This window comes from Pezoporus flaviventris, unplaced genomic scaffold (assembly GCF_033815535.1).
Source record: "Pezoporus flaviventris isolate CSIRO_AGI_PZ_B2104156 unplaced genomic scaffold, CSIRO_AGI_Pfla_v1 ptg000015l, whole genome shotgun sequence".
NCBI lineage: Eukaryota > Metazoa > Chordata > Aves > Psittaciformes > Psittacidae > Pezoporus > Pezoporus flaviventris.
Window position 1 is genome coordinate 20,789,255 of NW_026892563.1, and position 13,775 is coordinate 20,803,029.

Here is a 13,775-nt window from a genome sequence, read left to right on the forward strand (position 1 = left end):
GGAATTAGAGCCAGTTTGTTCTTATTGTATTAAATAGGGTGAGGAAATAACATCTCATAAACACCATGATTCTGCCATGTTTGTACCTCCAAGAAATACAAATGTCAATCAGCTGGTACTGAGCAGGAAAATAACCAGCTACATGAATACCCATATGTTCTTTATAAGCCAGAGCCAGCTTTTCAGGACAAAACATTAATTCAGGACACACATACAGGATGTACTGCTTAGCTGCTTTAAGGCTGGTTCCTTTTCCTCAGGCTATTTTCTAGGAGAAAATCCTGGTTTTTCCAGTTAGACAGCTGTAGCATCTCCCCTTTACACCAATAAGGGGAGAATGGACTGAAAATTATCTACAATTAAAAATGACTGCAAGCCTTGCTTACTTGCTTTACGGTGTGCTTCTAATCAAGGACAATGACCATGCCTCAGACAAAAGTGGAGACTAGAATCATGTTAATTCTGAAGAGTCTAAAATACAAAACCAAGATAGAACTGTGTAAACTTGAACATTTTAATAACCCTTATTTGTGCACACTTGCGTAAAAGGTACAGACCCACAGGAAGCACGAAAATGTCGTATCTGGGGTTCCCACCTTACACCGTGGCTCTGTGTTGTTTTTCCTTACATCAGCCTGAGTTTAGGGAGGAAGAAGATTTCAGCCTAAATACCAAATTTTCTTGACATTGTTAAAGAGGCTGTCAGAGCAGATCTGTCTGCATCCTGTGAGCCAATTCAGGAGACTTTTATTGGTCCCTTGCAGCTTAATTCTTGCATTGTTTCATGCTGAAAGACTTTGACGCTTGTGCCAACATAGCTGCAGTGGATTAAGGAACATTCAACAGAGGAGAAATTTTACCAGCTCATTCTGTGTCACCTCAGTGGGACTGAAGCATCCAATATACCTCACTTTCCTCCTAGTTCCCTCTCACACTGCACCACACCTCCTCCACGTGAATGACTGCCGTCTGCTCATGTAATGGTGGAAGTGAGCAAAATGTAATTGAGTCAATGACTTTAATGAATTATCATTGTGGTGCAATGCAGGTTCTGGGTTGACCAATGTTAAAACAGAAGAGATCTCTGAAGTGAAGATGGATGCAGAGTTCCGACATGACTCAGGATATGAAGTTCATCATCAAAAGCTGGTGAGTGAACAAACGGTGCTTTCCACGTGTCCATTTTGAGTTGTCAGTTTGGTCTTGAACTAAGGTTCAGTTATGGCCATGTTTCCTCTTGAGTGATGTGGATGCTGAAAGATTTCAAGTGAACAGATGGTGATTTTTCTGGTTCTCATTTAAATGAGGGTAAACTTGGAATAGTGTCAGCAGAGAGGACAGAAAGCCATTAAGTCTCAAGTGAGAGGAAATTCTGATAGTACTTGCATTGCGCTGCCATGTGACTGTATGTGGTCATACGGACAATGCTTGTCAAACCCTCCATCCGTCATGGTCTTGTAACTTAAGGTATACAGAGGGAGGAGAATGGTAAGTAAGTTTAAAAAAGAACAGAAGTGCTGTGGAGACCCGCAGCATGATGCAGCAAGAAATAGAGTGACACTGTTTCAGGAATAGATTCCTTTACTGTCAGAACAGGTGGTGGTGGTGCATGAAGGAGGCTGAACTCCATGGAGCATAACTTTTCACAGTATTGCCTGCTTGGGATAAGAGGAGATTCTCTACTGGCCTTAATTATACTTGGATTTATCTGTGTGTTTTGTTCCTTAAAGTATATTACATTACTAACAGGTGAAGGGCAGGTAGGAGCAAAATGTTGCCCATTTGAACTGTGTTTCTTATGAGCACAAAAGTAGCAACCAAAAATAATGTAAGTTAGAACAAGTATTTCCTAAAAGCTTTTTTCAATCCCTTAATAAGTAATGAAGAACACATACAGCAATGTTGACTACAAACCTTTCCAACTTCTTCTTTTTTAAAGGCATATTACATTATGAGATTTCAGTTCTATGACTTTCATTATCCAGATATTAAACTTGAAAGCTTTTTTTCTTAATATATTCTTAAAGCTAAGTAGTGCTGAAAATTAAAATTAACGTGGGACTCAAATTTGCATTTGAACTAGGCAATCACTGCATGAACAGATATTCTGCCATCTCTTTGATGCTGAGAACTGAGAATTCCCAGTTTGACAAGCTAATCCAAAATGCATTAGCACTAATTTGGGAAATTCTGACATGCTTGCTCAGATGGGTTAAACATCCTGATGGAGTAAATCCGTGCAGTTTACTGAAGGGAAGGCACATGCAGGAATGTATTTCACACACAGTAGTTATTGATCCAGTGTCATATGCACTTCCCAGCAGTAACATTTAATGTTTAAGTGGTTTGATCCTGAGCAGTCTGATGCTGGAAGCAGCCCTTAACCATAGTGGCTGATAGGAAATGAGTTGCAATCCCTGCACTTGGGTAATCTGTGTTGTGCTTAAAATAGGATCTTTCCAACTTTTTAAAGCATTTTATGCCATACTTCTTATTCATAGGTACAGCTGTTACTTAAATATTGGCAAGCTGTCCTCTAGGTTGCCTTTTTGGTTGAAACTGAGCAGGGAGACCAGTATCTCTGAGAAAGTAGTGAGTGATGCCTTACACAGTACTGCTTGCCTACTACATGCCATATCCTAGCCAACGCCTTTCTCCATTAGCTTTAATTCAAAAGCATTAAACAGAAAATACTTTTTCATCTATGTTTTCCTCCTCTGTAGGATTTATTGAAACGATCTCCTTAGGATATAGTTTTGAATTCAGCTGCACATTGTATTTTGCACACAAACTTCTGAATTGAGCTGAAATTGCGGTGATTTTCTCCTTTATGGATGTTCATGTTTTAACTGTACATTAAGTTGGTATTCATGGCTCAAAGTGCTTAAGACCTTCCTCTGTTGCACATGTATATTAGCTGGGACATTTCAACAGTGCTCCTAAATAGTGCAGTAACAGAATTTTGGTCCTGGGCACGTAAAATTGTCAGAAGAAATTACTACTTCATTTCAGCTTATGCCAACACTGTCCATTGTGTGCATGTTCTAGTGAATTCTTAACCTTATTCAAACACGTTTTTTGCCTATGACTAGGAACAATATAAATATTTATACTGCATGCTTTAATACCTGTCTGAGGAAGGTTGTGTTTCTTAAAGTGCAAATGTTATACAGCTGATTGTAATTCTCAGCTGGTTTCCTGCTTCCCTCTGCATTTTTGTTAAATACTTGTCAAAGTATTTAGTCTTTCAGAGTGAGGTAGTCTTATAATTCTGTGAATGTAATCCTTTTTGCCCATTTTGGTTAAAAATAATAATAGTAAAAGGCTGCTATTGACAGGCGGATAAAAGGTTTGTAAAATATGCATAGATGTGAACTAATCCAGCATATTGCTTGAATGCAAAACAGGACAGTGAAAACAAGCACCATTTTTTGTACCTGCTCCTGTTGCTGAAAGACAGTCTTACTGGATGCATGGTAAAGCATCTTGCTGTCCTTGTTGTCATCAGTATGTATAATTCAGGTGATCTGTGTTTTCACACAACTGTTACCTCATCTAGCTCTCACATGAGCATTGTCATCACCCGTCTCCCCTTACCCTGCAAAATCTTGAAGCATCCCTTGATGATCACTTAAATCAGCATGATTGGACTCTGTCTCTTTGGTGTAAGAATCTTCTTGCAACCTCAACTGCGTGCAAGTTCCACTGTTGTCCTACAGGTCTTCACTACTCTTTGATAAAATAAACGCAGCATGGTCCAAACAAGCCACATAGATGTAGATTTGTGAGCACTTTAACCATTAGCATTCTAAAAGTTAAAAATCTGTATGCTTTATGGTTACTCCTCTATATGCTTATCAGCCATTTTGCAATTATATTGACTATCTTCCCCAAGAAAAAAGCAGCTGCTATCTTAAGACCTGTGTGATGCAGAAACACAAGAGATGAGTCTTCCCCTTAGCCACCGCACTGCTACACCAAAGGCAATCCAGATTTCACAAATCGCTCTTCTCCAGCTGTGAGAGCATTGTGGTATAGCGATCCAGTTTTGAATTACTGGAATGACGTGCAGTAGTGTTTAATAACTGATACTTCAACAGGCTTTATATTGCTGAACAGGTTAACCAAATATTCAGTGAGCTATTTATTAGCCACCTTCCATTATTTTTCTTTTTAGGTGTTCTTTGCTGAAGATGTGGGTTCAAATAAAGGTGCCATCATCGGACTTATGGTGGGAGGTGTTGTCATAGCAACAGTCATTGTCATTACTTTGGTGATGCTGAAGAAGAAGCAGTACACATCTATTCATCATGGAGTTGTGGAGGTAAGAAAAGACTACCAAGCACAACTGGTGTCACATGTACCACAGTCAACATACTGCTCTCTCTATAAATACATTTACAAATGAAGAAACCATGGTTTTGGCAAGCCTCATGTTCAGAGTTGGAGTAGTTGCATCTAGCAGAGCGGAATCAAATTGCCTTATTTAGTAAATGCAGGCACAATATAAACCATATTAAGTTGGGTAAAACCACAAATATCTCTTCTGGAATTATCCCAGACCAATTACCACATAATGTGAAGGTTCATTTTATAGGAAATTTAAGTAGGTAATGAACAGATACTGCACAAGAGGAAAAATCTGGGTTTACTGTTGTTGGGAGTTCACATGCAGAGAATTCTGTATTTAGCTTGCAAATAAACATTTGAGGCAGCTCTTCTGTGGATTGTGCTGTACATGACAAGGATTTTCCCAATACAGATACCTTATTACTTTTTGTTCTGTAAACAAAATTTCCTTTTGCTACTAACAGCTTTTGATTTATGGCTAATCTGAAACTCATAGGTTTGAGAAACAAATAATACATAGACTCTTATATGAGGTTTTCAAAGTGAAAACCCTTGTGTCTTCCCAAACTAGCAAGTAAATTTTTGGTCAGTTTGCAGCAACTTAAAACGCTTCATCTGTTGCTTGGATTTAGGACAAGATCTCTGTAAGTAGAAAAATTCAATTATGAAAACTGGAAGGGGGTTCATATAACTTTCCCTCTTGCATATTGGTGCATAGTTTACTGTGTGAGTGTCTGGTTTGTGAATAGTATTTGTGCTAGCAAGGACTAGAGATGTGTGTTTTTCCTTCCAGGTCTTGTTATGTTGATTTCACCTTGAGTCAAATGAACCTAGGTCTTGCTAGAGACATACATGCTTCCTGATGCATGTATTCCGTTGTCTGGGGCAATGCAGGGTCTTAAAAATACTTCTTAAAAATACTTGAGTAAGCCTTTGCGCAGTGCTTGTGCATCCCTGCATCCATGCTGTGGTTGCCCATGTGGTTTGAAAGCTTCCAAAGAGACATGGTCAGAAGAGCACCAACTGTTTGGGGTGAGATTTGAGTGGATAGCAGAATATTGGACCAAGAGACAGGAAATAGCAGACAAGAATTTCAGCTTTAACTTTCCGTATGAAAGCTTCCAGCTCATTTTGTAGAAAATTTTAACAGGTTTTAGTTTTAAACGACAAAGTTGATAGCTGCTGCCAGCAGTTGCACATCAGACCCTTCTTTGGCTGAATTAAGCGACAACAGAATAGGGCAGGAGGCTTGCTAGGCCAAAGGCCTGAATCAAGCATTGAATGTAGACAGACCATTACTGCAGTAACACCTTAAAACTTCAGGTGAGCTTCACCTGATAGAACAGCATGGCAAAGATAATCCTGGATTCCTACAGACTTTCTTCTGTGACAATGAATTTGGAAATGTTGGACTAGAAATAACATGCACAAGCTGAACAAGTAATTCATGTCAAAATGACATTATCACTTAGGGAATAAAAAACAATTTACAGATAAAACCATAAAGCCATAGCTTGTGGATGTACCAAGATATTAGTCGATTTATAGTACCACGCTGTAGATGGTTTTGCCTTGTAGATTTGCTGCGTTGTGTCTGGCATTGGCAGGCGTGATTCCTCATTCTGCCAGACTTGCTCTGTGGTCTTTCTTGGCACACTGCATAACCTCACTGTCTGAGCTTCTCGCCTGCAAGAAAGGCATAACATCTATATTTTCCTAGGTTGGTGAAAATTTTGTAGCAGTTATTTGGGAGGGAGGGAATCCATCCTAGAGAGGATTAATCTATTTAGCAGCAGCACACCTTTAATGTGCTATGCACAAAAAGCATGAAAGAGCAAAATCACTTGATGTAAAAATAACTGTATGTGAGATCTAGGTTGGCTGAGAGTATGGTAACAAATCTTGCAACGTGTTTGTTGCATGTCAGAAGTTACTGTGAGAATTCAACTCTGTGATAATGGATGCAAGATTACAAAAGAGGTCCTGTTCCACCTGTATGCTTGTCTTCCATAAAGTCAATCCTGTAGTACTACTTCTCATTTCACTATGATTTCTGTAACAATAGATGTTATTAAAAATCAGCCTTTTTTGAAGCTCTGAGGAGGAATATATTTGTCCTGTTTTGAAAAGGGTCATAATGATTTTCTCCCACAACTGAGAATAAAAATGTTTCAGCTTCCTCAAGGAAAAGACTTCCACCACTAAGTAAATAACTGACTGAGGGTTTGAACATTGCCTGTTATGTGTGCACATAGGAGCTGTCTGCAGGAGTTTACTTACTCCATGAAAGCAGGTGGCAAAAGAGAGATTCTCACCTCTCCTGTGCTCTGGACAGTGGCTGACTGTCTCAGCTTGTCTTCTGTGAGAATCTTCTCTTTGAAGCTCATTTGTTATGGAGGCAGCACCTCCAGCAGGAGTACGTGGGGAGAGGTGACAATGGGAGGGCTCACAGCAGTAGCAGAGATGATACTAAAATTGCTGTAGTACTCTCCAAAGCCCTTCTCTCAAGAGTCTGATCTGCAGGTGTGTATTAGGCAACATCCATTTACCATTGTGTTCAGTCAATCTCTGAGGGCCGCCAGCATGTCTTGCCTGTTTTATTGATATACCCCATGTGTGTAGAGGCAGCATGTGAATTTTTCTGCAGCATTGCCATCTTCCTGACTCAATGTTAAGATTTTCTTTGTGAAAGATCCATAGGCTGATGGAGCAGAAGGGGATAGATGGACAAACAGTCTCAACAGAGGTTATATACCCATCCGAGCTGTTTTCTCAAGAGGCATCATGTTGTAGAAAAGAGAAGTCTCAAGACTGCTTCTCAGCAGCACCAGAGTACCCACACCTCTTACATGCTGTGTTCAAGTTCTGTCACCTCTATAATGGATGCAAAAAGCTTCTTAAAATGATGAAGGGCTTTAGGGATTTACTGACAAGGAGGTAATCTGGTTCAGGGCATGTTGTTTGGCAGAGCAATGCCTAGGACAGAGGTTGTAAGGAACATGAGGAAGAGTTTGGCAGAGTCAAAATGGGTAAAAGGGAGTAGAAAAGGCGACATTGAGGATGAGCGATAGCGCACATAGTTTGGCGGCTAGATGGATTACCCTGCAGCAGATAGTTGCAGGAAGGAGAGGAAGTACCAGCCCTAGTCATTTTGAAGGCTAAAGAGGAAATTTAAAGAAAAAAATTGACTGCAAGTAGGAGCCTCAGTAAATCCCTTTCATCTATAAATGCCGCATTTCAGAGGTTATTGGACTTTCACTACAAACTGGTTTTATCAAAGTGAAACTGTTTAATATGGAATATTGTGCAAGGGCATTAAAAATTCAGCCTAATTTTACTGTCCTTCCTCATATTTTATCATAATGTCTTTCTCCTCCCTGATTTTCTTCCAAGTTTCTCTAGTTTCTCGTCAATTCTTTACTCTCTTCTGCCTTGCTCTTTCTTTGATTCTCTTTTATTTATGTTTAGCAGTAGCAGTCAATTTTTCTCCTTCTTGGTAGCTGGTGCAGTGCTGTGTTTTGACTTTCAGCCTGGGAACAGTGCTGATAATACCGATGTTTTCATTTGTTGCTAAGTGATGTTTACCCTGACCAAGGACTTTGTGAGGCTCATGCTCTGCCAGGGAGGAGGGGAAGCCGTGAGGAAGCAGAGATGGGGCGCCTGACCCAGGCTAGCCAAGGAGGTATTCCATACCACAGCATGTCATGGCCGGGGTGGGGGGTAACTGGGAGTTACCTGGAAGGACACAGGCTTCCGGGTGGGACTCGTTTCTTGGCCAGTGGTATCGTATTCTCTTCCCTTGTTATTTTCTCTTATCATTGTTGTAGTTGGTGGTAGCGGTGGTGATTTGTGTTGTACATTGGTTGCTGGACTGTTCTTGTCTCAACCCGTGGGAGTTGCACTCTTTTGATCCTCCTCCTCATTCCTCTGGGAGTGGGGAAGGGGAGAGCCCCCGCGGGGGGGGATGCGGGCCTCGACTGCTTCCAGCCCAGCACCACTCACTGGGAGTGAGTGAACGAGTTGTCTGGCTAGGTTTAAACCACAACATTGTCTTAGCCCATTTCTTTGCCACAAGCAGGTTTATGCTGTGTGCTTATCATGTCTTCTGGTCCTTCAATAACAAGTGCTGAGTGGGAGGCTTAAGCTAGCTGGGTACAGAGTTCAATACTGTGTTGTTTGGAGCTTAAATATGAAGTACAGCACAGGTTCTGGCATACCCCTCCTCTGCATCCCATACTAGTGGGAGAGCCTCCCAGAAAGGAAGATGCTCCCAGGCAATACACAGAGTTTCCTGATTCTTCAACCCCAGAGCTTCATACTGTGCTTTAATTTCATGCTAGAAAAGAATCTGTCAGTGGGTTTATTTGTGAATAGTGAAGGTCTTGCTTCTTGCTTTGGAGAAGCAGTAGACGCTTCAGTAGCATGGTATTGTGCACAAGAACCGGGACTGAATTGATGCTGCAGCAGCCCCTTCAAGAATGAAAGGAAGGGTGGCTTTTTCCTGTGCACTTGCTTTGTATTCTTATTTTCTGTAAGTGCTGAAAAAGGCTACACGGACGTTTGCTGTTTTCCCTGCTTTGTACTTCCCTTTGCAGCCATGTTAGTGACAACTCCAGCAGCAGTCTGGAGTGGCATATGGCATCATTGTCACAACGGAAGTAGTTAACGCTGTTAAATTTGCGTGATCCTCAGGGCAGGGATTAGTCGTTTTGTTAGGACCTACTGCTGTTACACTGATGACATACATTGAAAACCAGTGCTCTGACAAACAGCAATAGCATTTCTCACTACTTCTCACCCTGCCCCACCACTGCTTTCTCTGCTGGGCGTAGGTGAGGCTTCAGAGGCAGACATGGACAAGTCTTTAAAATGCGAGTGCACAGCTGTATGCTGGCTGCTGAGCACCTTGTCGTACAGGAATGTCTTGGGGATTTGGGTGTAGAGGTTGAAGAGGAAACCGGCTGTGAAATTCCCTGGGGTTCTCTTGTCCTTGATGGATCACAATGATTGTGAGACAGCCAAGCTGAGCACTCACCATTCATGTGGGCTGGCTAGGAAGAGCTTGCAACTTTCAGGAAAGTAAGTGTCTTTTGTTACTTTTGGAGAGGGAGGGAGCAGGGAAAGAAAAACGGGTTCTGTCCTGCCCCCCCCCCCCCCCCCCCAGATGTCTAAAAAAGGGAAATCTATAAAGAGTAGCTTAAAGAGTGACTTGTCTATAAACAGGATCTCACTGCCTAAGAGCATGTCACAGAAGGTGAAGAAATAGATGGATTTGCATCTTGTTGCATAAGAGAATTACTCCACACAAATGCAACTTGAAAAAAAAAAGGGGGGAGGAAGGGGGGAAGACAGCCTTTAATGGGAGTATTTTAACAACAAAAAAGGTCAAGTTACATTGCAGGATCAGAAACACAGCACAGTGTTAGCCTAGGTCAGTGATCCTTTCTGCCTGGCATCCTGCTTCCTGCCGGCAAGAGTCAGGGGCTTGCTGGAAAGCTCAAGACTCCCAGCTACAGAGTTTCACAGCAGCTTGCAAGCAAAAGCAGTATGTGGCCCTTAAAGTTGGGCATTTCACAAAAATGTGTAATTATTGTGTAAGAAAAAGAGATTTGATGGAAGAAAGAGTGTTGATTGAAAATGCAGTTTGAGAGTTGAAACATGGGCAAGGCGATTTGGAAGGGACACAGATATGAAAATGGATCAGATTTGGGGTTAGCAGTTCATCTGAGCAGTCCAATACATGTGCCACACAGAGCTATTTCTTCTCTTCAGAAACAGACAAAAGACCATCAGGAGAGAAGATGGCTCTGACAGGAGCCATTTTCTGGTGGTACTGTGGGAACAGTGCTACTGTGGTATAACCAACCTCAATAAGCTGAACAGCCTGCGTTTGTCCCAGTCATGGAAGGACGTAACCTTAATCTTTCTCCAAGGAATCAGGAAACAACTTACCAAAGGTCATAGGTCTGTGCTCACAAAGCTCTTTCCAATATTGTAGAGTAGATTTTAAATAAGTATCAGACATAGGTACTTCTCTTTTACTTTTTTATTTAAAGATTGGAGTGAGACTGCTGTGTAAGGCTTCTTGAGATAATACACTTTCCATTATCTAAAAGGCTATTTTCATGCTAAATGTAAATGGATGTTTTTCCTAAAGGTCACTACATATCCAAAGGAAAATGTGCATACCTAGAGTTTTAGGCACTTCCCTGATGTTAAATTTTAACAAGGTAAAATTGGCTTTTTATCTTCTCTCTTAAGAGCTGTCAAACACTGGAGATACCAGATAGCAAGTGAAATAGCTGACAAGCAGGCTTGCTTAGTTCTGCATTCATAGGTGGTTAGCAAGATAGCCAGGGTATGGTAGATTTTGAATACACAACAGATATTGAGCTTGTAAGGCAGAGGTAAAATACCTCATTAACATTTAGAGACTGTTCTTGCCCTCTCTAATTTGATGGAGTTTTGTATTACTGTAATGTTCAGTGAAGGAAGAAAATAATTTGTGGAGCTGCCACAGGTATTCAGTGGAGAAGTCTGGACTGAGCTGTCTTTATGCCTGCATTCCAAGTAATCAAGAAAGGTCAATTTTTGTTAAGTAGAAATACTTAAACCAGTGCAGACACATCAAGCTTTTTGTCACTAAACTGAACCAAGCTCAGCCTTGGAGCTAGAGGATTTCTATTTCCATGAGTGCAATGGGATCTTTTGCTCACTTTGTGCCTGGCTACTTTTGTCATTTCTTGTGACCCTCATTTTTCCCAATTAATTTTTTTTTTTGGTCTTGAGATCACAGCACCTCCACAAATCTGAGAGCGCAACACAGACAGAAGGCAGCTTCAAGCCACTTCCTTCAGCTAAGAAGCAGGCTTTTTCTTTTCTTTTGAGGTGCAGTTGGTTCTAAGTATAGATACCGATATATATCCATGGGGGGGGAGAAACCTAATAATGAGAGACTAGTGGGGAGATGCAAAACATACCTCCTTTTTTGTCGGTGGAGTAGCATGCTTCCTGAGCCAGACAACAGAAACCAAAGCTGGCATTGATGAGTTGGTCAGCTGGTTTTGAAGTCCTGCAGCTGTTGTGCAGAATTGTTCCTTTTGCCTTATCTTCTCCTGCATGTTACTCTGTCTGAAAAGTGAACCATGACTGTCCAAGCTGGAAAGGACACCTTTTGCTCTTCAGAGCTGTTTGCTGGTTTCTCATTTGTTGCTGGGTGCAGGGCCTTCTATTGATTTTGTCATGATGCTGCTCACAGTCCTGTGTAACTTCGAGAGAAGAGCTTTCAGAGACAGTTGTCTCTTCAGACAAAACAAGGGCCTCCAGATTTTGGGTTTAATACTCGGTTTAGTGGAGAAGTATCCCTATCACTTGCCAGCCACCTTTATTTTAGACTTTTATTTAGACTTTCATGTGATATTTGGGCTGAGCTGGCTCAGGATCTAACTTACTTTTGGGTGGGGAAGAACCTGTCAAACAGACTCTGTCTTGCGTTTCATACAATGCTTTCTGCCCAAATGTACAGGGGAGGATATGAAGTACATTGGATGGCTGTGACGTGGGGAAATGTGGGGTATGTTGTGAATGAAGCAAGAATCTGATGGTGGTGTTTTCTTCTCACGACAGGTGGATGCTGCAGTGACACCAGAGGAGCGCCACCTTTCCAAGATGCAGCAAAATGGCTATGAAAATCCCACCTACAAGTTCTTTGAACAGATGCAGAATTAGGACACCACAGCAGCCTCATGATTTGGACAGCAGAATGATTGCTTCACTGCCCATCGGTGTTCTGTTATAGAATAATGTGGAAAGAAAGAAAAACACTCTGTTTTATTATTTACTCATTCTCGCCTTTTGACAGCTGTGCTGTAACACAAGTAGATGCCTGAACTTGAATTAATAAAATCAGTAATGTATTTTCTCTCTCTTTCTCTTTACATTTCAGTCTTTACACTACATTATTAATGAATGTTTTTTGTGTACTGTAAAGAGGTTAGCTGTATTTAACTAGTGCATGGATAGATTCTCTTTCCCAATTATTTATCATGTAGCTCCTTAGCCAGTTGTATATTATTCTTGTGATTTGTGACAAAATTAAGTCCTAATTGAAATATGCTTTAAGAATTGATGGGGGATGCTTTCTGTGTCTGTGGGGGTTTAGCTGCTTCTCTTTGCTGAGCATTTTTTTCTGATCACTATGCATTTTAAAGTAAACCAACATTTTTTAAAAAGTATTCCAGATGAGTTACTGAAATTCCTTTCCTCTGCAGCTGCATTTTATTGTACAGATTGTTGCCTCTGCTGTATTAGTGATGTAGGAATCATGGGAATACACATTCGTTTCTTTGTGCCTGTTTTATGTGCACACTTTAGGCATTGAAAGGTAAACTTTATTTTCTTTTCCATGTATCTTTTTGATCTAAAAAAAAATACTAAAAAGAATCCCTGTTAATTGTGAGCACTTCTTGGGGGGGAAAGTGCCTGCTGGTCGAAAATTAACAGGGATCCTCTGCAGGATGATTGTACAGAACCATTGCTTATGAATTGATAGCTTTCTACACTGTGTTACATAAATAAATTAAGAAAAATAGTTTGGGCAAGAGTTTTCTTTGGAGGCAGAAAATGATTCTGAAAGCCACTTAAACAGAAAACATGGATGTTCACATTGAGAGGGTTGGGAAGGGGTTTTCCTACAAGGATTGCGGCACTCACAATCAGACCAGAGCAGAAGGAAGGTGGCAGCAAGATGGGGTGGGGAGTGAGGGGCGCTGACTTCAGCACTCCTGCCTCACTAAGGTGTTGTCTCTCTTTTTTTTTTTCCTTTTCCTCTCTTTCAGTTTGTATAATAGTCTTTTAATGTAAATAAATACATTCCTGGAGGAGCCCTGTTGTGGTGGTGTGTTTCTGTGCTGACCAGCCACCCTTGCTCGTGCAGGAGTGTGGTGTGAATGACTAACCTGCCTCCCCATCCATCCCCAGTAGCAACTTGTCAGCAAGTTCCACCCCACTGCTGCTTTGCTGCTGCCAGCTTTCTGGCAAGGTAATGCCCTGCAATGTGCCTGATAGGTGAACACGTGGAGGAGAGCCTCGCAGGCTGCACGACCATCCAGCCCGGTACTGAGCCATGACTGCAGCTGCCTAGGGAGGGTTAAACAGCACCACCATTAGTTTGTCTCAAAAGCTGCAGGAAGAGGACAAAGCTGATGGTGAGCTGTGGTGCATAAACCCCAGCCTGGCACCTTCTGCTCATTGCTGGTTGGAAGCATGGCTGAGAGCTTCCTTCAGTGCTTGTCCCTCTATGTGAGGGACAGCACAGCAACCTGTGCCACAGGGCCTGTCTGCTGAGAGGTGAGACTGTGGTGGGTGAGTGGACCCGTTGATCTTCAAGGTGGCCTCTACACTTCAGGTTGAGCTTGGAGGTCAGC

General features: G+C 41.6%; 1 protein-coding gene across 5 annotated transcripts in view; it reads left to right on the forward strand.

Annotated features, from left to right (window-relative positions):
* The window catches only part of APP (amyloid beta precursor protein), a 205,165-nt gene extending 191,933 nt beyond the window's left edge, over positions 1 to 13,232 (forward strand). For all 5 annotated transcript variants that reach the window (XM_061453749.1, XM_061453748.1, XM_061453752.1 and 2 more), the window contains 3 exons: positions 1,049 to 1,149; positions 4,178 to 4,324; positions 11,977 to 13,232. In XM_061453749.1, the coding sequence (XP_061309733.1) occupies positions 1,049 to 1,149; positions 4,178 to 4,324; positions 11,977 to 12,078 (350 nt within the window). In that variant the 3' untranslated portion in view covers positions 12,079 to 13,232. The remainder of the gene's footprint in view (positions 1 to 1,048; positions 1,150 to 4,177; positions 4,325 to 11,976) is intronic.
* The last annotated feature ends 543 nt before the right edge of the window (positions 13,233 to 13,775 follow it).